Source organism: Oncorhynchus tshawytscha, linkage group LG15 (assembly GCF_018296145.1).
Source record: "Oncorhynchus tshawytscha isolate Ot180627B linkage group LG15, Otsh_v2.0, whole genome shotgun sequence".
Classification (NCBI taxonomy): Eukaryota; Metazoa; Chordata; class Actinopteri; order Salmoniformes; family Salmonidae; genus Oncorhynchus; species Oncorhynchus tshawytscha.
Window position 1 is genome coordinate 15,196,843 of NC_056443.1, and position 27,293 is coordinate 15,224,135.

The following is a 27,293-nucleotide window of genomic DNA, read 5'->3' on the forward strand; positions in this document are numbered from 1 at the left end:
AAAAGTGACCAATACATCAGCCAGGAAGCTGAGAAGTGGTCTGTGGTCCCCACCTGCAGAACCACTCCTTTATTGGGGGTGTCTTGCTAATTGCCTATAATTTCCACCTGTTGTCTATTCCATTTGCACAATAGCATGTGAAATTTATTGTCAATCAGTGTTGCTTCCTAAGTGGACAGTTTGATTTCACAGAAGTGTGATTGACTTGGAGTTACATTGTGTTTAAGTGTATTTTTTTTGAGCATGTATGTATGTGTGTGTATGTATATATCACACCAGTTTCATTTACTTAGATTTGTGTGTATTGGGTACATGTTGTGAAATTGATAGATATTACTGCACTGTCGTCGCTAGAAACACAGGCATTTCGCTACACCTGCAATAACATCTGTATGTGACCAATACTTTTGATTTGAATGCAATCTTATGCGATTGCTACACTCCCATGCAAGTCTCTAGCTGGCTAGCTATGGGGAACACACTTTTCATGCCACTTCGATACTGAAGTTACTTTTTTGTAGAAGGTTAGGAGACTAAGGTTAGGGTTAGAAAAATTCTCTCCTAACCTGCCAAGAAAATCACTTTGTATTGAGGTGGTGTGAAAAGTGTGTCCCAGCTAGCTACATTGGACTAGTAACTGAAGGTTGCAAGACCGACTCCCTCGAGCTGACACAGTAAAAATCTGTCGTTCTGCCCCTGAACAAGGCACTTAACCCACTGTTCCTAGGCCGTCATTGAAAATAAGAATGTGTTCATAACTGAGTTGCCTAGTTAAATAAAGGTCGAATCAAATTACATAAGCACCATTACATGGCCCGTTGTGTTGACATCATAGACCAGATGTTTTTCCTTGGGCCATGTCACTTAATTATAACGCCAGAGTTTCCTTTAGCAGATAGGTGGCTTTTTGCCATAGTTGTTAAAAAAATAAAAATAAAAAAAAAATTCGTTTTTTTTGAAAACCTAATTAATACAATTTTCCCCATCATCCAGTTGTCTGGGAGAAAAACACATCTCATTTGCAAAATAGGCGAAAGGAAACTATTTATCCTCTGTGGCTATATTATGCTCTCTGGTGTATTTTGAACATTGAGAGCGGGCTCCTGTGGTTGGAATGTTTGGCCTCCTGGGCCCAGGGGTTCGTGGGAGTCTCACCTTTCCACAGAGGGGTCATAATAGTTTGTAGCCCAAACCGTTCGGACTCTACAGGCGATTTTGTGAGAAGACCTAATGTCTCATTGTTCTGCCCTCACAATGTGTAGGCTACAAAGCTTGGCAGACAGTTTACACTCTTCCAGTAAAGAATCAGGGAGGCACTGGTACCGTTAAGTATCTTTAGTAAAATATATTTGGTTTTTAACAGATACAGAAAGGAGAATGTATTCAAAAAAAATCACTATATACTTTCATACAAATAAAGAACAGCGTTTCTATCATGAGCTAGCAACAAGAAAATAAGCCTAGTTAGCCAACATGACTACAGAAATTAGGACAATTTACATCACAGGGAAGGTGCCACAAAACATATACACACACAACATATACACACAAACTAAGTGTCCATACAACTGAATAACTAATACTTTAGCTCTGTCACGAGGAATCTGAACACATTATTTTCGTCCAAAACCCCAAAAAGCTCAATTCTGTCACAAAACATTAGCTAGCATGCTAACACATAATGTTAAGTGAATGGACGATAGTTAGCGCAATTAGCTTAGCAATTTCGGAACATAGAAAACATGTAAATAACATAAATTATAGAAACACAATTTGAATTAGCAAACGCATGTCCTATTAACTCAAAGTACTTAGACGTATCTTTAACCAAGGCCTAGTAAGAGACTATCTCTGTTGTTCTGACAGGAAATAGCTCTGCACCAAGAGTTAGAAAATGTAAAGCTACAGTACTAAACTTCTCCACTAGATGACAACACAGCTGTACAAAGTCTTATTGTCCAATCAGAACACTCATGGTCTGACAAACACCACTCTCTCCGTCTTGCTCTGTCACCTTTCACCGCATTTAATCTGTATATACTGTTCTATACTATGCAACGGTTTCTCATTCACTTAATAGTTATCTTGCATTACTCATCTCATATGTATATACAGTATTCTATACTATTCTACTGTATCTTAGTCCGTTCTGCTCTGACATCGCTCGTCATATGTATATAGTCGTAATTCATTCCTACTTAGATTTGTGTGTATTGGCTATATGTGCAATTTGTTAGCTATTACTGCACTGTTGGAGCTAGAAACACAAGCATTTCGCTACACCTGCAATAAATAACATCTGCTAATCATGTGTATGTGACAAATACAATTTGATTTGATGGAGAAGTGCGACATTAGCTGATGTGGTGGAGAAAAATGGATGTGTCGAACTGCTTTGCTTTATCTTGGCCAGGTCGCAATTGTAAATGAGAACTTGTTCTCAACTTGACTACCTGGTTAAATAAAGGTGAAAAAAAAACAGATCTGTATTTTAAACTGACAGTTTGATGGAGATGTTTTATTATGGTAGTTAGATTTCCACAGGGGCGCGGACATCTGCTCTTAATCCGGCCTTGCACAGGGTCTTAATCCGGCCTTGCACAGGTGTTACCTCCCTCTAAACTAGTACGCTGCTAAAAGGCTAGTGCACTACTTTTGACTTGTGTGTAGCCCTTTATGATTGGAATGATCTTAAACAAAATACATTTATGGAATTGTATTCAATTTGTCATTATCGGGGTTAATGGAACTCTTACAACAACATTGACAAAGCTATACACACATTGCACCCATGTTTATCTAGTTTCATCAGTGAATGGGAGAATCTCCATCACACGATTTTCATTTAACAATTTTGATTGGATTTTTTTCTAGCTCATGGCTGAAAGAAGCACAAACAACAATTTCAGAGGGAAAAATGCTGATGAAATCTGTGTTGCAGATGGAATCCAGACATGTTAAAATCATAAAACAGTTCTGCATTAACTTTTCATGCACACTGGGAACAAACAACACAAGCTTTGCTGTGAAGTCTGGAGTTCATCAAGGTTGTGTGTTATCTGCCTTACTCTTCAACCTGGCAATAGACTCGGTCATCCGGTGAACAACAGAAGATCAGGCGAGACCTTGGCTTCGCCGATGGCCTGGCTCTTTTATCACACATACCAACATCTAGGCCTACAAGAAAAAAACGGACAAGACTCCACTCCAGTGGTTATCAACTGCAGCGAAGCAAAGGTCATGCCCAGGGCTGTTACGGTGACCGTGTGACCGCCTGTGTGGCGGTAATGAGTCATGGCCGCAGTCGAATTCTATGTGACCATTTAATCACTGTAATTAGGCTTCTCTGAGCTCTGATGCTGCCGATGGTCATTTAGTGGACTATCAAACTTGCTAACTGCCTTGTACTCAGCACTATTGTCCCTTTAATCACTCTGACATCAATGTTTTGAAAATCAAATCAAACGCTTAATGAGCTCATGTTCTGCAACATTTCTATGGGCTATGGATTTGCGTGAGAAGTGTTTTGATCGCCTATTAAAAAGCAGATCCCAACAGTTTCCTATAGGCTTGGCCTACTTATTTATGAACCTTCCTAATATTAAGTTATTTGCAACAGCAATATAGCCTACCAGGCTGGCATGAAAATGAACCACGGGAAAAGCGTCATCCGTTCGCCATTTAAGTGCATAGATTACATATTGTTTTCCCCTACACCCCTGTTCCGAGACAGGTGCATGATAACGGTCCATTCTAAATCAAAACTAAGTTCACACATATTATTTAGTATATAAAGACCATATTAAATGTGAGTAGTCAGATGGGTGACAATATTAACTTGTGAATGATGCCCACTGTTGACAAGCAACAGCGCATTTAAAAAAAAAACTTTTTCAAATCAGTCAAACATCTCATGTAGCCTAGCCCATAGGCGTATATCATTTTTTAATGTATTTTTTTGTATTTTACCTTTTTTTCTTTCTCCAAATTACGATCTTGTCTCACCGCTGCAACTCTTCAATGGGGGAGGCAAAGGTTAAGTCATAAACAATCTCTCAAGCACAAGCCCACATGCTAGTGAGTAGCCAGCAAAAAAACACAAAAACATTAATCTATCTATCCCGCCCAATCAGAGCCGTCGGAGATGAGTGGTCCCGAGGTAGCGAAGACGCCGGGGGGCAGGGCGCCGGGGAAGGAAGGCATGGAGGCTGTAGCCAATGGCCATGCAGGAGAGGGTGAACAGGGAGGAGACGATCCCTTCGCTGAGTACATGTGGATGGAGAACGAGGATGCGTACAACAGACAGGTTGGTACACACACAGTAAAATATAATTGTTGCATAAGTATTCACCCCTTTAGGCAATCCTAAATTAAAATGTGGTGACAAGTCACGGGTTACATGGACTCGCTCTGTTTGAAATGAATGACTTCCCCTTCCTCTGTCCCCCATAGACATCTGTAATCTCCCTCAGTCAAGTATTGAGTGTGAAACTTGTTAGGGAGAGGGGGAAGTATTTGGAATTTTGGATGACTGAGGTCCAAAGTAAACTACCTGTTACTCAGGCCCAGAAGCTAGGATTTGCATATGCATGGTAGTATTGGGTAGAAAACACTAAAGTTTCTAAAACTGTTATAATTATGTCTGTGAGTATAACAGAAATGATTTGGCAGGTGCAAACCCAAGGACAATTTTTTTTTTCTGTTGACCTGCCAGCCAATTCCAAGTTGAAGTTATTGAAACCAAAGACTTCTGCCTCCCAAATTGCAGTTCCTATGGCTTCCACTATATGTCCACAGTCTTTATACATGGTTTCAGGCTTGTATTCTGAAGAACCAAAGGGGAATAGTTGTTTATCCTCAGGAAGACCTATGGCAAAACTAGTCTAATTGAGCACGTGACCGAGGGCGTGCGCTGCATTCTTTTCCATTCCTATTGAAAATGGTTTGCTCCGTATGAAATATTGTTTATTTAGATTGGAGTACCTAATAATGAATTAGAAACGTTGTTTGGATAAACTTTACTGGTAACTTTTGGAACTCCTATGTCTGCATTCTGAACGGGTGGATTACTGAACTCAATGACGCCCACTAAACGCACTATTTGGGATATAAAGAAGGAATTTATCAAACAAAACGACCATTCATTGTGTTCCTGGGATTCTTGTGATTGCGATCAGAGGAAGATCTTCAAAGGTAAGTGACTTTATTTTATCGCTGTTTGGGATTTTGTGACCCTTGTTTGGATAATATGCTGTTGTGGGGCGCTGACCTCAGATAATCGAATGTTGTGCTTTCGCCGTAAAGCCTTTTTGAAATCCAACTATGCGGTTAGATTGCCAAGATTCTAAGCTAAAGAATCATGTATGACACTTGTATTATCATGAAGGTTTAATATTACGTTTTCTGTATTTTGAATTTGGCGCTCTGCAATTTCACCGGATGTTGTCGAGGTGGGTCGCTAGCGGGACCCCTGTGCCAGAAAGGTTCAATCACAGATAAAATTCCAAAGGCCAGGGAGCTTTTCGAAAGCCACAAAGAAGGGCAGTGATTGGTAGATGGGTAACGTAATGTCTTTTAACTTCTTATGGTATAGGGGACGCTTGCGTCCCACTTGGGCAAAAAACTGGGAAAATGCAGCGTGGGAAAAAGAAAAAAAAAAGATATAAAAATCAAACTTTCATTAAATCACATGTAAGCTACTCTACACTCGTTGTGAATCCAGCCAACATGTAAGATTTTAAAAAGGCTTTTCGACGAAAGCATAAGAAGCTATTATCTGATGACGGCACAATAGTAAACAAAGAAGGTAGCATATTTCAACCCTGCAGGCGCTACACAGAAATAAAATATAAAACATGCATTACCTTTGACGAGCTTCTTTTGTTGGTACTCCAATATGTCCCATAAACATCACAATTGGTCCTTTTTGTTTGATTAATTCCGTCCATATATATCCAAATGTCCATTTATTTGACTCGTTTGATCCAGAAAAAAACAGCTGCAACGTCACTACAAAACTTAAGTTGCCTATAAACTTTGCCAAAATATTTCAAACTTTTTTTGTAATACAACTTTAGGTATTTTTAAACGTTAATAATCGATCAAATTGTATCGGGTCTATCTGTGTTCAATACAGGAAGAAAACAAACCATGCTACTTTTCACGTCTTGCGCACTCAACAGTGTTACGTTGCTCCTAGATGACCTACTTCTTCATTGCACAAATGAATAATCTCAACCAAATTCCACAGACTGGTGACATCCAGTGGAAGCGGTAGGAACTGAAAACGGCTTCCAAAGAAATATAATTTGCCAATGAGAACTCTGAACAGAGAGAGACCAAAAATAAATAGATTCTGAACTGTTAGTCCTCGGGGTTTTGCCTGCTACATAAGTTCTGTTATACTCAGACATGATTCAAACAGTTTTAGAAACTTCAGTGTTTTCTATCCAAATCTACTAATAATATGCATATCTTATATTCCTGGCATGAGTAGCAGAAAGTTGAAATTGGGCACACTATTTATCCAAAAGTGAAAATGCTGCCCCCTATACCTTAACCTGTAGTGACGCCCAGCCCGTGAACGGGACCGTTATCATCATCTGACACTAATTAGCATAGCGCTACAGACGTAAATCTTCCTAGAAAATATTCCTATTCATGAAAATCACAAGTGAAATATATTGGAACACAGCTTAGCCTTTTGTTAATCACCCTGTCATCTCAGATTTTCAAAATATGCTTTACAGCCAACGCTAGACAAGCATTTGTGTAAGTTTATCATAGCATAGCATTATGCCTTGCTAGCAGCAGGCAAACTTGTCACGGAAATCAGAAAAGCAATCCAATTAAATCGTTCACCTTTGAACTTCGGATGTTTTCACTCACGAGACTCCCAGGTAGACAGCCAAAGTTAATTTTTCCCAAAATGTAATTTTTGTAGGCAAAATAGCTCAGTTTGTTCTTCACGTTTGGCTGAGAAATCGCCCGGAAATTGCGGTCACCACAACACTGAATAATATTCCAAATTAGCTCCAAAATATTGACAAACATGGCAAAAATTGTTTAGAATCCATCCTCAAGGTGTTTTTCTAATATCTATTCGATTAATATATCCGTCGGGACAATTCCTTTTTCTCTAGGACCGATTGGAGTAATGGGTACCTCTGCACTTTACGTGAGAATCTCTCTCGGAGCCACCATGTGACCACGCAATGTGCCCCCATACGGCTATTCTTCAACGGAAATGCGTAAAACTACGTCACAATGCTGTAGACACCTTGTGGAATATGTAGAAAGCGTAAGCTCGTTGATTGTACATTCACAGCCATATAGGGAGTCATTGGAATGCAGCGCTTTCAAAACCTGGGGCACTTCCGGATTGGATTTTTCTCAGGCTTTCGCCTGCAACATCAGTTCTGTTATACACAGACAATATCTTTACAGTTTTGGAAACGTTAGTGTTTTCTATCCAAAGCTGTCAATTATATGCATATTCTAGCGTCTTTTCCTGACAAAATATCCCGTTTAAAACGGGAAAGTTTTTTTTTCTCCAAAAATGAAAATTACTGCCCCCTAACACCAAGGGGTTAAGAAGTTAAGCATGCTCAAGTTAATAATTATCCTGTGGATTATTGTCGTCCTCCTGAACTGAGCTGCAGGACAGGAAGGAAACTGCTCAGGGATGTCACCATGAGGCCATTGGGGATTTTTTTTAAAGGCTACGCAGTCAAATGGCTGTGATGGGAGAGAGCTGCGGAAGGATCAACATTGTAGTTACTCCATAATAATGAGTTTAAAGAATAATACTAATATTCCAAAACGTGCATGTATGCAACAGGGTACTGTTATACTGTAAGAATGTACTTTTTGGCCTAAATGCAAAGCCTTGTTTGGGGCAAATGACGCATAACTGACTCCTTATTTTCATGCATGGCCGCATCATGGTATGGGTATGCTTGACATTGTCAAAGATTAGTTTTTTTGGAATAAACAAGATGTAGCTAAGCACAGGCAAAATCCTAGAGGAAAACCTGCTTCAGTCTGCTTTAAGTGGCCAAGTTTAGTTTGGACATAAATTGCATGAAAATCTATGGCTAGCCATAGATGATCTATATTATATATATTTATTGCTGCCAAAGGTGTTTCTAACATGTCCTGACTAGGGGGTGAATATTTTTCTAATGCAGGTGTATTAGTGTTTTAGTTTTTCATAACTTTTAAAGAAATTGTGGATTTCCCCCAATACTTTGACATTAGTATTTTGTGTAGATTGTTGCCAAATGCATTTTAATCCCACTTTGTAACACTGTAAAATGTGAAGAAATCCAAGGGGAGGTGAATACTTACACACAATATTAATGCTAGGCCAATGCTTCTGACAGCGGTATGAGACAAACTGTTTCTCATTGTTTGGGGGAGGCTAGATTAGCTTCAATATTGTGGTTTCAATCAATGTAATTGTCTGCATTTCCAATCCCCCATATATTTGTGTGTGTATTACATACGCACAGTGCATTTGGAAAGTAATCGGACCCCCTGACATTTTCCACAATTTAAGATACAGCCTTATTCTAAAATGTATTTAAATAAATATTTTTCCTCACACAATACCCCATAATGACAAATCGAAAATATATATATATAATTTTTTTAGAAATGTTTGTGAATGTATTATATAAACTGATACCTTATTTACGTACAGTACTAGTCAAACGTTTGGACACCTACTCATTTATATTTTACTATTTCCTACATTGTAGAATAATAGTGAAGTCAAACTGAAATAACACAATCATGTACTAACAGTGTAAAACAAATCAAAATATATTTGAGCTTCTTCAAAGTAGCCACCCTTTGCCTTGATGACAGGTTTGCACATGTGTGGCATTTTCTCAAACAGCTTCACCTGGAATTATTTTCCAACTGTCTTGAAAGAGTTCCCACATATGCTGAGCACTTGTTGGCTGCTTTTCCTTCCCTCTGCGGTCCATCTCATCCCAAACCATCTGTTGGGAAGAGGTCGGGTGATTGTGGAGGCCAGGTCATCTGATGCAGCACTCCACCAAGCTCCTGCTTGGTCAAATAGCCCTTACACAGCCTGGTAGTAGTGGATTCTTTGCAGTAATTTGACCACGAAGGCCTGATTCACACAGTCTCCTCTGAACAGTTGATATTGAGATGTCTGTTACTTGAATTCTGTGAAGCATTTATTTGGGCTGCAATTTCTGAGGCTGGTAACTCTAATGAACTTATCCTCTGCAGCAGAGGCGACTCTGGGTCTTCCCTCTTTTGCACACCAGTATTTCTAATTGCACATCTATCACTCCAGTGTTAATTGCTAAGTTGTAAGTAATTTGCCACAATGGCCTATTTATTACCTTACTTCATTTGCACACACTGTATACAGATTTTTCTATTGTGTTAATGACTGTACGTTTGTTTAACTCTGTTTTTGTCACACTGCTTTGCTTTATCTTGGCCAGGTCGCAGTTGTAAATGAGAACTTGTTCTCAACTGGCCTACCTGGTTAAATAAAGTCGATCAACCAAACTTCTAAAATATGTATTTTTTTTTTTGCACCATTCTCTAAACCCTGTGTGTGTGTGTGAGCGTGTGAAGCCCAGGAGGCCGTCCGTTTTCTGAGATACTGGAACTAGCGCGCCTGGCATCGACAATCCTACCACGCTCAGTCTCTTTGGTCACTCGTTTTGCCCATTCTGACGTTCAATCAAACAGCAACTGAATGCCTGCTTTATATAGCAATCCATGGCCACGTGACTCACTGTCTGTAGGAGCGAACCATTTTCGTGAACAGGGTGGCTTACCCAATAAACAGGTCTCTGACTGCATATTAACTATTTCCTCCTCTCTTGGAGGAATTTTCAGAGCAGGGGTTCCTAGAGCATTGCTTCTCAGTCTCCCTCCATATACAGTGGGGAGAACAAGTATTTGATACACTGCTGATTTTGCAGGTTTTCCTACTTACAAAGCATGTAGAGGTCTGTCATTTTTATCATAGGTACACTTCAACTGTGAGAGACGGAATCTAAAACAAAAATCCAGAAAATCACATTTGTATGATTTTTAAGTAATGTCATGCAATAAAATGCAAATTAATATGTATTTGATCACCTACCAACCAGTAAGAATTCCGGCTCTCACAGACCTGTTAGTTTTTCTTTAACCTCTCTGCGCACGGAACCCGCTAGCAGGCTGAAATTCCACAACATACGGTGATCGCTACATAAATAATCATATTAAACATTCATGAAAATACAAGTGTCTCACATGTATCGAAAGCCTAGAATCTTGCTAATCCAACTGCGTTGTCAGATTTAAAAAAGGATTTACTGCAAAAGAATGCGATGCGATTTATCTGACCATAGAGCCCCATTAAAAAAAAATATATATATATATATATATTTTAACCAGCACAGGCGTAACAATCACAAACTGCATTAAAATAAATCGTTTACCTTTGACGATCTTCGCCTGTTTGCAATTCCAATGCTCATTGTTACACAATGAATGATCTTTTGTTTGATAAAATCCGTTTTTAGCCTAACACGAAACATTTTGTGAACCGCTTGTGTCGTGAATTCCATCTCGTTCCATTTTCGACGACACATTCCAGGTAAATAACCCACACAGAACGTGACTTTTCCAGTCATGTTTGGTTTCACTGCAATCAACTGGTTTGTTTGTAACACAATCAAACGTGATGGGCCATTTCGCGGGACGTATTGACTGAAAGAAACCGATTTGAAGACAACAAGTCATGACATCATTGTGCACCAATGATTTGCCCGCTGTTTCGTTGATTGACTGTCTTTTAACCCAATGACCACTGATCGTCTTGAAATCTAGCTGGGTAGATAGCCAATGAGCTGAGCTAAACGGCAATACGCCATGTTTATGTGTTGCAAGACCAACCCATGTAGTAAGCTTCAGCGTAAAGTGAGTCGTTCGCTATTGAAGTTTCTTACCGGAAGAAGCTACGCATATTACGCACTGCATTGTTTGGTGAACGAGCAGATTCTGCTGTTTATATATCAATAATTATGGCGACTAATTCAGGGAAAGCTAAATCTAAGTCTAGATATACAATGTACACACAATTTTAGAATAAATTGATTGGGAAGGTGAGACAGAGATTGTTGTAGGATGCTTCATTTAGCGATTGTGGAGGAATATTTTTTTTGAACGGGAGAGGACATTGTTTTGGACTGGTAAGTTCTTATCATGCTAATGCCATTGTTTGAAATTAATAATATAAAGTATTATTTGGAATATAAAAATAAAAAAATTAGAAGCAATATATAAACATGTATTGTCATGAAATGTGAGATGCGTGTGTCTGCCGCCCCACCCCAACCCACATGAAATAGCCTATTTGAGGCTGTTGAGGAAAGGGCAGGACCACATCAAAGGCCAAAGTGAAATGGAGACAGACACAGCTGGTCTGTCATAATATAAAAAAGACAGTAGATCTAGCAGGTTATAATAATATATTCAACCTAATATATTCAACCTTCAACCTTAAACTCTATATATATATATATATATATATATGAGTTTATCTGTTTATTATACCTGTTGATACAGGGCTCATATGTGAAACTATTCTAACTGAACATTTTCTTTCACAGTGACACTGACTCCGAATGGGAGTCTTAGCCGGTGTCCTGTGTGAATTTAAGTATGCTCTCTCTAATTCTGTCTTTCTCTCTCTCGGAGGACCTGAGCCCTAGGACCATGCGTCAGGACTACCTGGCATGATGACTCCTTGCTGTCCCCAGTCCATCTGACCTTGCCACTGTTCCAGTTTCAACTGTTTTGCCTTCGGCTAAGAAACCCTAAACTGTTCATTTTTACTCTTGAGGTGCATAGCCTGGTTTTTGCCTTTCTAGGGAATTTTTCCTAGCCACCGTGCTTCTATACCTGCATTGCTTGCTGTTTGGGGTTTTAGGCTGGGGATATATATATATATCTCTATATCTCTATATCTGTATATCTCTATATATATAGAGATATATAGAGATATATATAGAGATATATAGATATATATATAAATATATATAAATATATATATATATATCTATATATATATATAAATCTCTATATATATATATATATAGAGATATATTTATAGATATAGATATATAGATATATATATATCTCTATATAGATAGAGATATATATATATATATAAATATTGATAGATATATAGATATATATTATATAAATATAAATATATCTCTATATCTCTATATCTCTATATCTCTATATCTCTATATAAATAAATAAATAAATAAATAAATTTGATAGAGGACTGAGGGTCTTCCAAATGTTGAAAGTGTGTAAATAGTTACCCATGTTATTTTTAAGTGTGTGTGTGTGTATTATATATATATATATATATATTTTTTTCCCCATTTTTTTTTTTTCCCCATTTTTTTGGGTGTGTTAGAATACCATTTTGTATATAGTTATTTGTTTCAATGTGTGGGACACCTGGGTGACTTCATGAAAAATGTCATGTATAGCACACTCATTTTGGAAGTTATCATTCTGAAACTTTGCACAAGTTTGTTGCCCTTTTATATTTTTCACTGATTGTCCCCATCATCCTATCTGAATGTTTGTTTTATCTTGTTCATTTTAAAGATGATACAACAATAAATAAAAAAAACATTTTTTTTCATTGTATTATCTAAACCAGATCTATTGTTATATTCTCCTCCCTTAAATTCACATTTACACAAACTTCAGTGTTCTTTCAAATGGTACCAAGAATATGCATATCCTTGGTTCTGTGCCTGAGCTACAGGCTGTTAGATTTGGGTATGTCTTCAGGCGGAAATTGCACAAAGTAGGGGGGGAGCTGCAAGAGGTTTTAAGAAGCCCTCCTGTTCTCCACTCATGGCCTGTATTAACTGCACCTGTTTGAACTCGTTACCTGTATAAAAGACACCTGTCCACACACTCAATCCAACAGACTCTAACCTCTCCACTATGGGCAAGACCAGGGAGCCATGTAAGGACATCAGGGATATAATTGTAGACCTGCACAAGGCTGTGATGGCCTACAGGACAGTAGGCAAGCAGCTTGGTGAGAAGGCAACAACTGTTGGCGCAATTATTAGAAAATGGAAGAAGTTCAAGATGACGGTCAATCACCCCCTGTCTGGGGCTCCATGCAAGATCTCACGTTGTGGGGCATCAATGATCATGAGGAAGGTGAAGGATCAGCCCAGGACTACACAGCAGGACCTGGTCAATCTCAAAGACAGTCTCAAAGAAAACCATTAGTAACACACTATGCCGTCATGGATTAAAATCCTGCGGCGCATGCAAGATCCCCCTGCTCAAGCCAGCACATATCCAGGCCCATCTGAAGTTTGCCAATGACCATGTGGATGTTCCAGAGGAGGAATGGGAGAAGGTCATGTGGTCTGATGAGACACAAATAGAGCTTTTTGGTCTAAACTCCACTCGCTGTGTTTGGCGGAAGAAGGATGAGTACAACCCCAAGAACACCATCCCAACCGTGAAGCATGGAGGTGGAAACATCATTCTTTGGGATGCTTTTCTGCAAGGGGACAGGACAACTGCACCGTATTGAGAGGAGGATGGATGGGGCCATATATCGCGAGACCAACAACCTCCTTCCCTCAGTAAGAGCATTGAAGATGGGTCATGGCTGGGTCTTCCAGCATGACAACGACCCAAAACACACAGCCAGGGCAACTAAGGAGTGCCTCCGTAAAGAAGCATCTCAAGGTCCTGGAGTGGCCTAGCCAGTCTCCAGACCTGAACCCAATAGAAAATCTTTGAAGAGAGCTGAAAGTCTGTATTGCCCAGCGACAGCCCCGAAACCTGAAGGATCTGGAGAAGGTCTGTATGGAGGAGTGGGCCAAAATCCCTGCTGCAGTGTGTGCAAACCTGGTCAAGAACTACAGGAAACGTATGATCTCTAATTGCAAACAAAGGCTTCTGTACCAAATATTAAGTTCTGCTTTTCTGATGTATCAAATACTTATGTCATGCAATAAAATGCAAATGAATTACTTAAAAATCATACGTGACTTTCTGGATTTTTGTTTTAGATTCCGTCTCTCACAGTTGAAGTGTACCTATGATAAAAATTACAGACCTACATGCTTTGTAAGTAGGAAACTCTGCCGATTTTGCAGGTTATCAAATACTTGTTCTCCCCACTGTATATTGAAGAGAAATGCAACATATAAAGTGTTGGTTTCATGAGCTGAAATAAAAGAACCCAGAAGTGCTCTTCACAGACAAATCCCATTTCAACTGTACCGGGCACATGGTAGACGCGCATGGCGTCGTGTGGGTGAGTGTTGACATCAACAAATCAGAGTTCCTTGTGGTCTTGGGGTTATGGTATGGGCGTGCGTGCGTAAGCGATTGACAATGAACACTATTGCATATCGATGGAAATTTGAATGCGCAGAGATACTGTGATGAGTTCCTGAGGCCCATTGACATGCCATTAATTTGCTGCCATCGCTTTATGTTTCAGCATAATGATCTGTACACAATTCTTGGAAGCTGAAAATGTCCTAGTCCTTCCATGGCCTGCATATTCACCAGACATGTCACGCAAGAATAATGTTTTGATGCTCTGGTTCGACGTGTACAGCAGCGTGTTCCAGTTCCCGCCAATATCCAGCAACTTTGCACAGACATTGAAGAGGCGTGGGACAACATTCCACAGGCCTCAATCAACAGCCTGATCAACTCTATGTGAAGGAGATGTCACTCTGCATGAGGCAAATGGGGTTCACACAAGATACTGACTGGTTTTCTGATCTTACGCCCCTACCTTTTTACATTTTTTTTAAAGGTACTGGATCTGTGACCAATTGAAAAAGAAAAGGCGAGCTTCACACTAGGAGCTCAGATGCAATAATTTAACCTAATAACCAACATTTCGACAGACAAGCTGTTTTCATCAGGGTTGTCTCCAACAGATGCATATCTGTATTCTCAGTAATTAGAAATCTAAATATTAGGGCTTAAAACATAAAAACAATTATTGACAGATTTCCTTTCTATGAACTGTAACTCTAAAATCTTATTGTTGCATGTTTTTTATTTTTGTCCAGTGCAGATACTAAACCCTCTCTCCTTTGTCACTGTTAGGTTGAAGAGGAATTGTTGGAGCAGGAGTTCTTGGAGCGTTGTTTCCAGGAGATGTTAGATGAGGAGGACCAGGATTGGTTCATCCCGGCCAGAGACCTCCCCTCAGGGATGGGGCAGCTCCAGCAACAGCTCAACGGCTTGTCAGTCAGTGACAGAGGAAACGCAGAGGAGATGGCGGTGAGCATGGAACACACACACACAGCGTGGAACAAATATATATATATATATATATATCTATATATGTGTATGTCAGTCAGCCAGATCCAGCAACAGCTTAAAGGCCTGTCAGTTGGTAATGGGGGAAACGCAGACAATATGGCGGTAAAGGGAAGTGCTGAAGACACGCACAGCGTCAAACACACACGGCATGTTATGTTTTCTGTGGAAGGTACTACGCAGCGCACAGACCCTCCTCACGCAATCAACTTCGCCAAGATGTGTTGAGTTTCCTTGTAGCGTTATAAAATGTTACCTCAGCTTTATATCCTGTCTCTATCGAGTCTTTTATTAAAGTATGTTAAACAATGTTTCTGTTTGCTGCTTTTCGTTAAATCATGCATAGCTGTTTATATTGCTTAAAATAAATGTATTCATATGGGCAGAATATTATCTACGCTAAACATCTAAACATTCGGACCACCTAATGCACTACCTTCTGCCCCCAGCACAGCCTCAATTTCTTAGGGGCATGGACCCTACAAGGTGTCGAAAGCGTTCCACAGGCATACTCGCCCATTTTGACTCTCCATTTTGACTGTGCTTCCCACAGTTCTCAAGTTGGCTCAATGTACTTTGGGTGGTGTACCATTCTTGATACACACAGGTAACTGTGGAAAAACCCATCAGCGTTGCAGTTTTTGAAACACTCAAACTGGTGCGCATGGCACCTTGTACAATACCCTGTTCAAAGGCACTTAAATATTTTGTCTTGCCCATTCACCCTCTGGCACACACAATGTGGTTTTTAAAATAATTTTCCTCCCCCTACAGCTACATCAAACTCAGTCCTCAGGACCACAAGGGGTGCAGGTTTTAGTTTTTTCCCTATCACTACACAGCTGACTCAAATAATCAACTAATTATCACACTGGGCTCCTGAGGACTGTTTGGGAATCACTGATCTACACGGCTTGGAAGTGGATTTAACAATTGACATCAATAATGGATCAGACTGACCAGGGGAATGCTGTCATTGAAAGAGCAGGTGTTCTTAATGTGTTGTACACTCCGTGTATAACATACTGCATTTTGATCCGTTTTGAAGAAAAAAGTAATGCTGGAAACATTTCTTGGAAAAGGCAGACCTTTGGATGTTTCATGACTAGAAATGGAAACATTGATTTTTAGAGACTAAGTAACAATAGCTTATGATTATAGGGTGAGGCTATACTGGGTTCTCACTGACATCGTCATTCCAGTTCAATCAGTCACAATTATCAGCTTTGGTATTGACATCAGTGAGCAGGCATTCAGAGTGAGGTGTAAGACATTGGTAGGCCTACCAACGGAAAACATTGAAAACAAAAATTATGAAATTCAGACCACAGAAATCTAATGTTTATATAAAATGTCTGCCTTTTCCCCTACATTTTAAAGTCTGAATCAATTTAATATAGTGGACATTCTTGGGCTCGGGTAATATTTCAGTCTCTCTGACTTTTATTTTATTTTGGGTCACCAAAATGAAATGTTACGAGTTTTTATATATAAATTGAAATATTCAGTATAATGAGTTGAACTAAATAGCATTAATTGAAACTTTTATTTAAAATCATATTTTTTAACTGACATGAAGAATTGTCATGTCCCCTAGGCGGTTCACTTAATTTTTACTTGGGAAATTAATATTAAAATGTGCACATAATTAACTTTTTTTTGCCATTAATGCAAACATTTGTTTTGTTTAAAGTATTTTTTAAATCAAATAAATGCATGATTATTGATTTAAAATCACACAATTTTAGCACTGTCCCTCAGTCTACACTCAACCCCGTCACGCCAACCAAACTCCATCAATAATGGTCAGTTCACCCTTATGTGCCATCATTAACAGGAAGTGACATTTTTCAACTGAATGGTACAGAAACAGGCAAGTAATCACATTATGTTATGTTTTTTTAAAGTCCGATGGGGATCGTCGAGCTGACCAACTCAACCCTGTTAGATGAAATAAAGATGGAAAACGAGTACTTATCAATGTGTATTTTCATGGGTTGAAGTATAAATCTATCAATATCATGCACACGTGGTATCCTGTTTTTCTCCACATGAGGAGCAGAGGCCATTTGAGCCCAAAAAAACTCAACCTGTCACGTTTCATTGTAACAGGGTTGTTAACCAGTGACAGGATTGATTTATTTATGAATATCGCATCTAAACAAATTAATTATTCAATATTATACATATTGTTTATATTCACTTATGAAACATGCTGTAATGTTCCATGTGCATTTTATTTTAAAGCATGTAGCCTGGTGGTAGAGTTGGGCAAGACTTCGGTTGTTCTTTTTAAGTCGCTCTAGATCCTAAATTACTCAAGGATTATAGTGTATATATTCTAAGAATCTTTGCTTTAACATTATTCATTGAAACGTCTAGGGAATGACGGCGCCCACATCAGTAGCAGAAAGACAAAGGCAGTGTCAAGCACGTCAAAATGCTGACCCAGAAAAAAGGGAACAATACCTTGAGAGAGCGCGTCAGAGATGGAAAAGAAAGGTTGAGGCAGGGAACAAGATAAAGATCAGTGATTTAAGTGAGAGACCAGTCTAAACAGTGGAACAGCATACACAAGAAGCAAGGAGAGGAAATGAGCATGTGCGATGGAGATGATGCCAAGCCCCATTGACAGCATTGCCCTCCACCTTGAGAATACATCAGGTCATCATCCTTGCTCCTGGTGAGCTGATGTCTCGTGATGTCAGCTGCCTTTGTTCAACAAAGAAGGACCTAAACTGTACATGCTTTAACACACATCACTTCAATTTCAGGCAGAAGGTCCTGGCTGCTCCAGAACAGCCAGCCAATGAGGAAAATCCACAACCTCTAGATGAAATCCAGTGGGGAAATCCAAGTCTTCTTGGGTAGTGGTGTGGAATATGATAACCTGTATTCAGGCAGGCATCATCCTCGGCACGGATGGAATGAGTGTATAAGTGAAATGTATGCATCGTGAGGACCAAACAGATTTTTCTGGCCTTCTCAAGTCGTCATTCTCTGGTATCAGTTGGATGAAGGACTTGATCAAATTTGTCACATGTGCCGAATACAACAAGTGTAGACCTTACAGTGAAATGCTTACTTACTACAAGCCCTTAACCAACAATTCAGTTTAAGAAAATGCCCCCCCTAAAAAAGAAAGAGGTGAGAAAAAGAGAGCAGCAGTAAATAACAATAGCGGGGATATATATACAACACCGGGGTTGCCGGTACAGAGTCAATGAGCGGCGGCACCGGTGTCGACGATTCCACCCCCACAGCGTGTGACATCCCGCCTCGTTAAGAGAGAGATGTGTGGGCCAGACTCTCAGGAAGAAAACCAAGAATGAATGAATATGGTGCTCCAGAGAAGTATAGTCATGCTGACACTAGTGCTGTAGTTAGCTGTTCTAGCATTCTAAACGCCCTTGGAAAATGTTCCTACAGTTTGATGACACGTTGAACTTTTCTGATAACCTGTTGAATGTTAATTACCCTAATGCGTGATGTTTATGTTTGTTTCGATATTTACTGCAGTTTGGTTAATAAAACCCAGATTATTCTAAATATATCTAATGTCCTTATTACGTGGTTGCATACAATGAATGCAATGTTTTGGGGTAAATCTTGGAGGGATTTTGATAGTAAACTAATTTATATGGAAACCAATGTCTCTCTAACCCTTTCACAGTTTTCAACCCTAGTCTCAACCCTGTCAAATGACAATATTTGGTAAATAAAATGGCAAAGAAGAATATGAATTCAGTCTGAAATGTTAAGCACAATGTCAAGAAGATTAGTTCTTTCTGAATTGAAAGCATTTTATTTATATGATGAGCCTGCTGATGATGTGTATTTCAGGGTTTAATATAGTAAATTTGAGGTTTTACATGAATTGTATATTATAATACTTGGTTTGGGGGACACATGAGCATTAGGTAAATGTTGCTTTTATAACAAGTATATTTTTATAATCATATTCCGACAACGTCCATATTATCTGTGACGGGGTTGAAGATAAATGGTGTCCATATCAGACACAAATTGACAATAAAAGGGCTTTAATGCCGGAGTTGGGGAATATGTTTTCTTGAAGGTTTAATATGTACTTAACGTTGTGGGGTGTTCAGAAAATGCATTTTCTCTTAAAATAAAAGTATATTTCTAAAATATATTACCGCAGCTCAAGAATGACCCATCGGTCAAATGAATTTTGTAATGGCCTATGTCGTTTCATTATGATACGGAAAATCTAAGCTATTTCAAAAGAACAGAATCCCTTATTGAGTTGACCTTAATGGCTATTATACTAAAGATCTATCCGAGGTTCAACTTTGAAGGCAAGGGCATCTTTTAAAAATGTTTTGATACTTACCTCATGTCTTGGTAATGAGAATGTAGTCCGTTTGTTTTGAAATCAGTATTTGTCAATCTCCCAATTGATCCCATTTTCAATCAAAAAGTATGCATGAGAGATTCACAAGACTAACACTGTAATAACAGTAATTACAAGGAAATAAAGCTTTTATTTGTTGAAACAGGGTTCAAGTTCATTGTCTAATTTCACAAATAAATGCTTTATTTATTTTTTATTTATGCTTTAAATGCTTTAGGCAAACACTGCCATTAATACAAAGAACACTTATTTTAATGCACACGATTTTGGACAAGTACATTTTGGGGGGGGGATAATGTGTTACATTCCCATGACACCCAAAATACGTTTCTCTTTAAGTCATACTTAAATGTTAAATAATAGGCACACAAACTAAAGTATGCTGCTAATGAACAATAATTAGGCCTAGTTGATTACCTTTGAAACTATCCTCTGAACTGCCGGATCTGAGTAGAAGGGTTGGATAGATGGCTTTGAATAGTCCAGCAATTGAATTGCAAGTTGTTCATATGTTAATAATCCAAATAGTGTGCTTAAAATGAACTTGCACTACTACCCTCAGCATTCATTATTCTTAGAAGAGGTCAGAACAAGCAATGGAATCTGAATTTGTCCTCTGTGCATGGATGGTGCATGAAGGTGAACACCCACAAACATGACCAAAAGAATGTGGACACCTGCTCGTCAATTCCCATTTCAAAATCCTGGGCATTAAATATGGTGTTAGTCCCCCTTTTGCTGCTATAACAGCCTCTACTCTTCTGGGAAGCCAGTAGAACATTGCTGTGGGACTTTCTATTCTGCTACTAGAGCTTTAAGGAGGTCGGGCACTGATTGTGGGCTGTAGGCCTGGCTCGCAGTCGGCGTTCCAAAGGTATTCGATGGGGTTGAGATCAGGGCTCTGTGCAGGCCAGTCAAGTTCTTCCACACCGATCTCAACAAACCATTTCTGTATGGACCTTGCTTTGTGCACGGGGGAATGGTCATGCTGAAAGAGCCCTTCCCAAACTGTTGCCACAAAGTTGGAAGCACAGAATCATCTAGAATGTCATTGTATGCTGTAGCGTAAAGATTTCCCTTCACTGGGAGCTAAGGGGCCTAGTCCGAACCATGAAAAACAGCCCCACACATCATTCCTCTTCCACCAAACTTTATTTTCGGCACTATACATTGGGGAAGGTAGCGTTCTCCTGTCATCCGCCAAACCCAGATTAGTCCATCGGACTGCCAGATGGTGAAGCGTGATTCATCACTCCAGAGAACGAGTTTCCACTGCTCTAGGGTCCAATTGGGGTGAGCTTTACACCACTCCAGCCGACGCTTGACATTGTGCATTTTAGTCTTTGGCTTGTGTGCAGCTAATTGATCATGGAAACCCATTTTTCATGAATCTACAGACGAACAGTTATTGCTCTGACGTTGCTTCCAGAGGAAGTTTGGAACTCGGCAGTGAGTGTTGCGACTGAGGACAGACTATTTTTACGCACTTCAGCCCTCTGTGAGCTTGTGTGGTCTATCACTTTGCATCTGAGCTGTTGTTGCTCCTTGACGTTTCCACTACACAATAACAGCACTTACAGTTGACCGGAGCAGCTCTAGCAGGGCAGAAATTTGACATGAACTGACTTTTTGGAAAGGTGGCATCTTATGACTGTGCCACGTTTTGAAGTCCCTGAGCGCTTCAGTAAGGTCATTGTACTGACAATTGTTTATCTATGGAGATTGCATGGCTGTGTGCTCGATTTTATACATTTGTCAGCAACTGGTATTGCTGAAATTGCAGAATCCACTTTGAAGGCGTATCCACATACTTTTGTGTATATACATGCATGTCGTTTTGGAAGTGCACCGAGTATGATGCTTTCCTATGCCAAAGTTGCCTAATCCTCACTGATGGTTATCTAGAGAATGCTCGGCTTCAGATCCGAAAGGTGAATGTCCTGAAGGAGAAAAGCCTGGAAACCCAGGAAGAAACCAATCAAGTTGTGGACCGTGGTACACATGGATGGCCTGTGTCTATTTGGGGAGAAATGCTCTCTCTGGAAAAACATGAAGTTGATGCATCTACAAAAGAACTAACCGGCATGGCCCCTGTACCTACATCCCTCTCTGAACTCGTCATCCCTGACAGCTATAAGGGCTACAGCGGAGAGCTGTTACTCCAGCAAGACAAAATTCAGATATTTACAGCCACATGCAATTTAGCATCCCTGTGCGACTAAGTACTGGTTTACAGATGGAATATTCAATACAACCCCCTCCTTTAGTATAGATATAGTATAGTCTGTTTTTAGCCTTCAGCCTTTATATAACCATATGAATGAATTTATATACAAAAGTCTGCCCTTATGAGCAAATATTTATATAGGCCTAGGCTACAATATTCTGACTTTGGTGATATTTGAACCAATTTCTGTAAGATGTACATGCATATCGATATTTTGTATGTGTATGTACAGTTGAAGTTGGAAGTTTACATACACCTTAGCCAAATACATTTGTACAATTCCTGACATTTAATCCTATTAACAATTTCCTTTTTTGGGGCAGTTAGGATCACCACTTTATTTTAAGAATGTGAAATAATAATAGTAGAGAATGCTTTATTTAAGCTTTTATTTCTTTCATAACTTTCCCAGTGGGTCAGAAGTTTACATACACTCAATTAGTATTTGGTAGCATTGCCTTTAAATTGTTTAACTTGGGTCAAACGTTTCGGTTAGCCTTCCACAAGCTCCCCACAATAAGTTGGGTGAATTCTGGCCCATTCCTCCTGACAGAGCTGGTGTAAATGAGGCCTCCTTGCTCGCACATGATTTTTCAGGTCTGCCAGCAAACTTTCTATAGGATTGAGGTCAGGGCTTTGTTGGCCACTCCAATACCTAGACTTTGTTGTCCTTAAGCCATTTTGCCACAACTTTGGAAGTATGCCATTTGGAAGACTCATTTGCGACCAAGTTTTAACTTCCTGACTGATGTCTTGAGATGTTGCTTCAATATATCCACAATTTTCCTCCCTCATGATACAAATGTATTTTGTGAAGTGCACCAGTCCCTCCTGCAGCAAAGCACCTCCACAACATGATGTTGCCACCCCCTTGCTTCACGGTTGGGATGGTGTTCTTCGGCTTGCAAGCCTCCCCCTTTTTCCTCCAAACATAACGATGGTTGTTATGGCCAAACAGTTCTGTTTTTGTTTCATCAGACCAGAGGACATTTCTCCAAAAAGTACAATCTTTGTCCCCATTTGCAGTTGCAAACCGTAGTCTGGCGGTTTTGGAACAGTGTTTTCTTCCTTGCTGAGCAGCCTTTCAGGTTATGTCGACATAGGACACGTTTTATTCTGGCTATAGATACTTTTGTAACCATTTCCTCCAGCATCTTCATAAGGTCCTTTGCTGTTGTTCTGGGATTGATTTGCACTTTTCTCACCAAAGTACGTTCATCTCTTAAAGACAGAATTGCGTCTCCTTCCTGAGCGGTATGACGGATGCGTGGTCCCATGGTGTTTATACTTGCGTACTATTGTTTGTAGAGACGAACGTGGTACCTTCAGGCATTTGGAAATTGCCCCAAGGATGAACCAGACTTGTGGAGGTCTACCATTTTTTTCTGAGGTTTTAGCTGATTTCTTTTGAATTTCTTGTGATGTCAAGCAAAGAGTGATACAGTGAATTACAAGTGACATAATCTGATGGTAAACAATTGTTGGAAAAATTACTTGTGTCATGCACAAAGTAGATTTCCTAAACGACCTGCCAAAACTATAGTTTGTTAACAGGAAATGTGTAAAGTTGTTGAAAAGAGTTTCAATGACTCCAACCTAAGTGTATATATTGATATACACACACACCCATACAGTTGAAGTCAGAAGTTTACATATACTTAGGTTGGAGTCATTAAAACTCGTTTTTCAACTACTCCACAAATTTCTTGTTAAACTATAGTTTTGGCAAGTTGGTTAGGACATCTATTTTGTGCATGACATGTACTTTTTTTCAACAATTGTTTATTTCACTGTATCACAATTCCAGTGGGCCAGAAGTTTACATACACTAAGTTGACTGTGCCTTTAAACAGCTTGGAAAATTCCAGAAAATTATGTCATGGCTTTAGAAGCTTCTGATTGACACAAATTATGTCAATTATCCTATTGGAGGTATACCTGTGGATATATTTCAAGGCCTACTTCAAACTCAGTGCCTCTTTGTTTGACATCATGGGAAAATCAAAAGAAATCAGCCAAAACCTCACGAAAAAAATTGTAAACCTCCAAGTAATGGTTGCTTTATTGAATGCACTTTGGTGCGAAAAGTGCTAATCAATCTCAAAACAACAGCAAAGGACCTTGAAGTTGCTGGAGGAAACAGGTACAAAAGTATCTATATCCACAGTAAAACGAGTCCTATATCGACAGAACCTGAAAGGCCGCTCAGCAAGGAAAAAGCCACTGCTACAAAACCGCCATAAAAATGTGCAACTCCACATGGGGACAAAGATTATACTTTTTCGAGAAATGTTCTCTGGTCAGATGAAACAAAAATAGAACGGTTTGGCCATAATGACATTGTTATGTTTGAGGCTTTGCAAGCTAAAAGCTTGTGGAAGGCTACCTGAAACATTTGACCCAATTTAAAGGCAATGCTACCAAATACTAATTGAGTATGTAGACTTCTGACCCACTGGGAATGTGATGACAGAAATAAAATAAATCATTCTCTGTACTATTATTCTGACATTTCACATTCTTAAAATAAAGTGGTAATCCTAACTCACCTAAGACTGGGAATTTTTATTAGGATTAAATGTCAGGAATTGTGAAAAACTGAGTTTAAATGTATTTGGCTAAGGTGTATGTAAACGTCCGACTTCAAGTATGTATGTATGTATACATACATCTTCCCACTCATATGAACAAATGTATACTTTTGCAAAAATATATGCAACATTTTCAAAGAGTAACGGTTTATATATGGAAATCAGTCCATTGAAATATATTCATTAGGCCCAAATCTATGAATTTCATATAACCGGGAATACAGATACCTTTTACAAAAAAAAGGGTAGGGGCGTGGATCAGAGAACTTATCTGACGTGACCACCATTTGCCTCATGCAGTGCGACATCTTCGCATAGTTGATCAGGCTGTTGATTGTGGAATGTTGTCCCACTCCTCTCTCAGGAACACGCTGTAGTACATGTTGATTCTGAGCATCCCAAACATGTTTAATAAGTGACATGTCTGAGTATGCAGGCCATGGAAAAACTGGGACATATTCAGCTTCCAGGAATTGTGTACAGATCCTTGCGACATGGAGCAATGCATTATCATGCTGAAACATGAGGTGATCGCGGCGGATAAATGGCACGACAATGGGCCTCAAGAACTCGTCATGGTATCTCTGCATTCAAATTGCCATCAATAAAATGCAATTGTGTTTGTTGTCCGTAGCTTATGCCTGCCCATACCATAACCCCACCGCCACCATGGGGCACTCTGTTGACAACGTTGACATCAGCATACCGCTCTGCGGTTGTGAGGCCTGTTGGACATACTACCAAATTCTTTACTATATTATGCATTGTGGTGATGCTTCTGCATGGAACACACACACATTGGAGAAAACCCATTCACTTATACACACCATATTCTGTTCAACAATGGTCTTCTCATTGTAAAATGTAAATTAGTTTGTACAATTTGAGGGTTCTCACACTTTCTCTCTCTCTCCTTAATCACTCCACTCCTCCGTCCCTCAATCTCCTCCCCCCCTCCATCTATCTCTGCAGAGGAAAAGCAACTTGAACCCTGATGCGAAGGAGTTCGTTCCGGGAGTGAAATACTAGGAGTCCCCCTCAACCTCAGGGAGCATGAACATTCACGCTCACATAACCTTGCAGAGACTCTGGCGGCCTTGACCGCAAAACACACACAGGTCCAGGGTGTGTAGGTAGAAACCTGTAAGGGGGTGGGGGAACTTATTTTCTTTAAGATTTTTATTTTATTTGTTTCAACTTGTAATCTAAAGGACAGGGGCGGGGTATCAGTATCAACAGAGCCCTACAGAGGGCGCTGCTGCATTTACATTCGAGAATGTATCCCAAATAGTACCCTATTCCCTATGTAGTGCACTACTTTTGACCAGGTCCCAGATTCACAAAACATTTCTAAACGCAAAAACTTACGAACTAGGCTGTTTTTATTCTTAAGTGTATTATCTTAAGATTTAATGATTTTCTTATGAACTTCTCAATCTTCTTAAGATGCTTGTTGCTAGGCAACCGATTTAGCAAGCAATGGCAATCATGTTAGCATATTTATTACTGTTCTAAAACTTGGGTTTAAAATGATCAATACTGAAACTTTTAGATGACGTTTGTGTGAAATAAACATGTTCAATTGCTTTTTTACATTTTTTTTTTTAGCTATCTTGGAATTAAGAACATTTCCAATGAAATTTATTTTCAACTTTTTACTTAGGGAGAAAATGTGCAATAACATTTCCAATAACCTTTTTGAGGAATAGCAACTTTGCTTAACTTTCTTCTTAACTACCATTTTGTTCCTTAAGACTTTTCGTCTTAAATCTATATTTAAGGTTTTGTGAATCTGGTCCCAGGGCCCTACCATTGTTGGCCCAGGGCTCTACCATTGTGGGCCCTGATCTAAAGTAGTGCACTCCATAAGAAAATGGGTGCTTTTTCGGATGCATATAAAGGCGTACATATACAGAGAAATTGCAAACTCTTGAGATTTTACAACTTTATTTTTTGCTTGTCATGGTTGCCATGTTGGCACCTAAAAGTTCCATGTGAATACAACAAGCGAATTGCAAATGATACCCTGTTCCACTATAGAGTGCACTACCTAGTAAAAATAGGGTGCCATTTTGAGATCTGCATTTATACTTTTCATGGCGGCCTTGTTGGCGCCAGAATGTTCCACAACGTTACCATTCTAATTGGAATCCAACTACGAATGTAATTATTGTTAACGAACGACGACTGGAGCCAGCGTGGACGACACGGTTGGCCGTTCTAGATTTCTGTAACTACGTACCTCTGGTCACAATATGACATTACTCTTCTGTCTCGTTTCCCGTTATGACATCATCATCATACAGACTCACTCTGTGTAGAGCTGTTTTTATTTCTCATGGGCCTGGTTCCAAACCAATTATTCATATTTCCTATCCCCTACACCCTTTAAACTCAACTCTTGACCTCGAAGCCAGTTCCGCTGCATTTTTTGTTTTTATCTTTCCCTCTAATCAGGGACTGATTTTAGAACTGGGACACCAGGTGAGTGCAATTAATTATCAGGTAGAACAGGAAACCAGCAGGCTCTGACCCTCGTATGGTAAGAGTTGAATACCCCTGCCCTACACCATTGTTCACTCCCTCCTTGTGGGTGAAAAGGTTGAAGTTTTATTCCCCATAGGCTGCGTTTACACAGTCACCTGAATTCTGGTATTTTTTTCCCAGTAATTGGTCTTTTGACCAATCACATCAAATATTTTCCAATCAA

General features: G+C 39.4%; 1 protein-coding gene across 4 annotated transcripts in view; it reads left to right on the plus strand.

Annotated features, from left to right (window-relative positions):
- The window catches only part of LOC112214488 (polyadenylate-binding protein-interacting protein 2B), a 29,932-nt gene extending 2,999 nt beyond the window's left edge, over positions 1 to 26,933 (plus strand). For 3 of the 4 annotated variants that reach the window (XM_024373269.2, XM_024373266.2, XM_024373265.2), the window contains exons 2-4: positions 4,134 to 4,306; positions 15,172 to 15,348; positions 25,556 to 26,933. In XM_024373269.2, coding sequence (XP_024229037.1) covers positions 4,145 to 4,306; positions 15,172 to 15,348; positions 25,556 to 25,612 — 396 coding nt within the window. In that variant the 5' untranslated portion in view covers positions 4,134 to 4,144 and the 3' untranslated portion in view covers positions 25,613 to 26,933. Of the gene's footprint in view, positions 1 to 4,133; positions 4,307 to 15,171; positions 15,349 to 18,161; positions 18,937 to 25,555 lie in introns of those variants that run through there. The other variant, XM_024373268.2, reaches the window with a different exon arrangement.
- Positions 26,934 to 27,293: the final 360 nt, after the last annotated feature.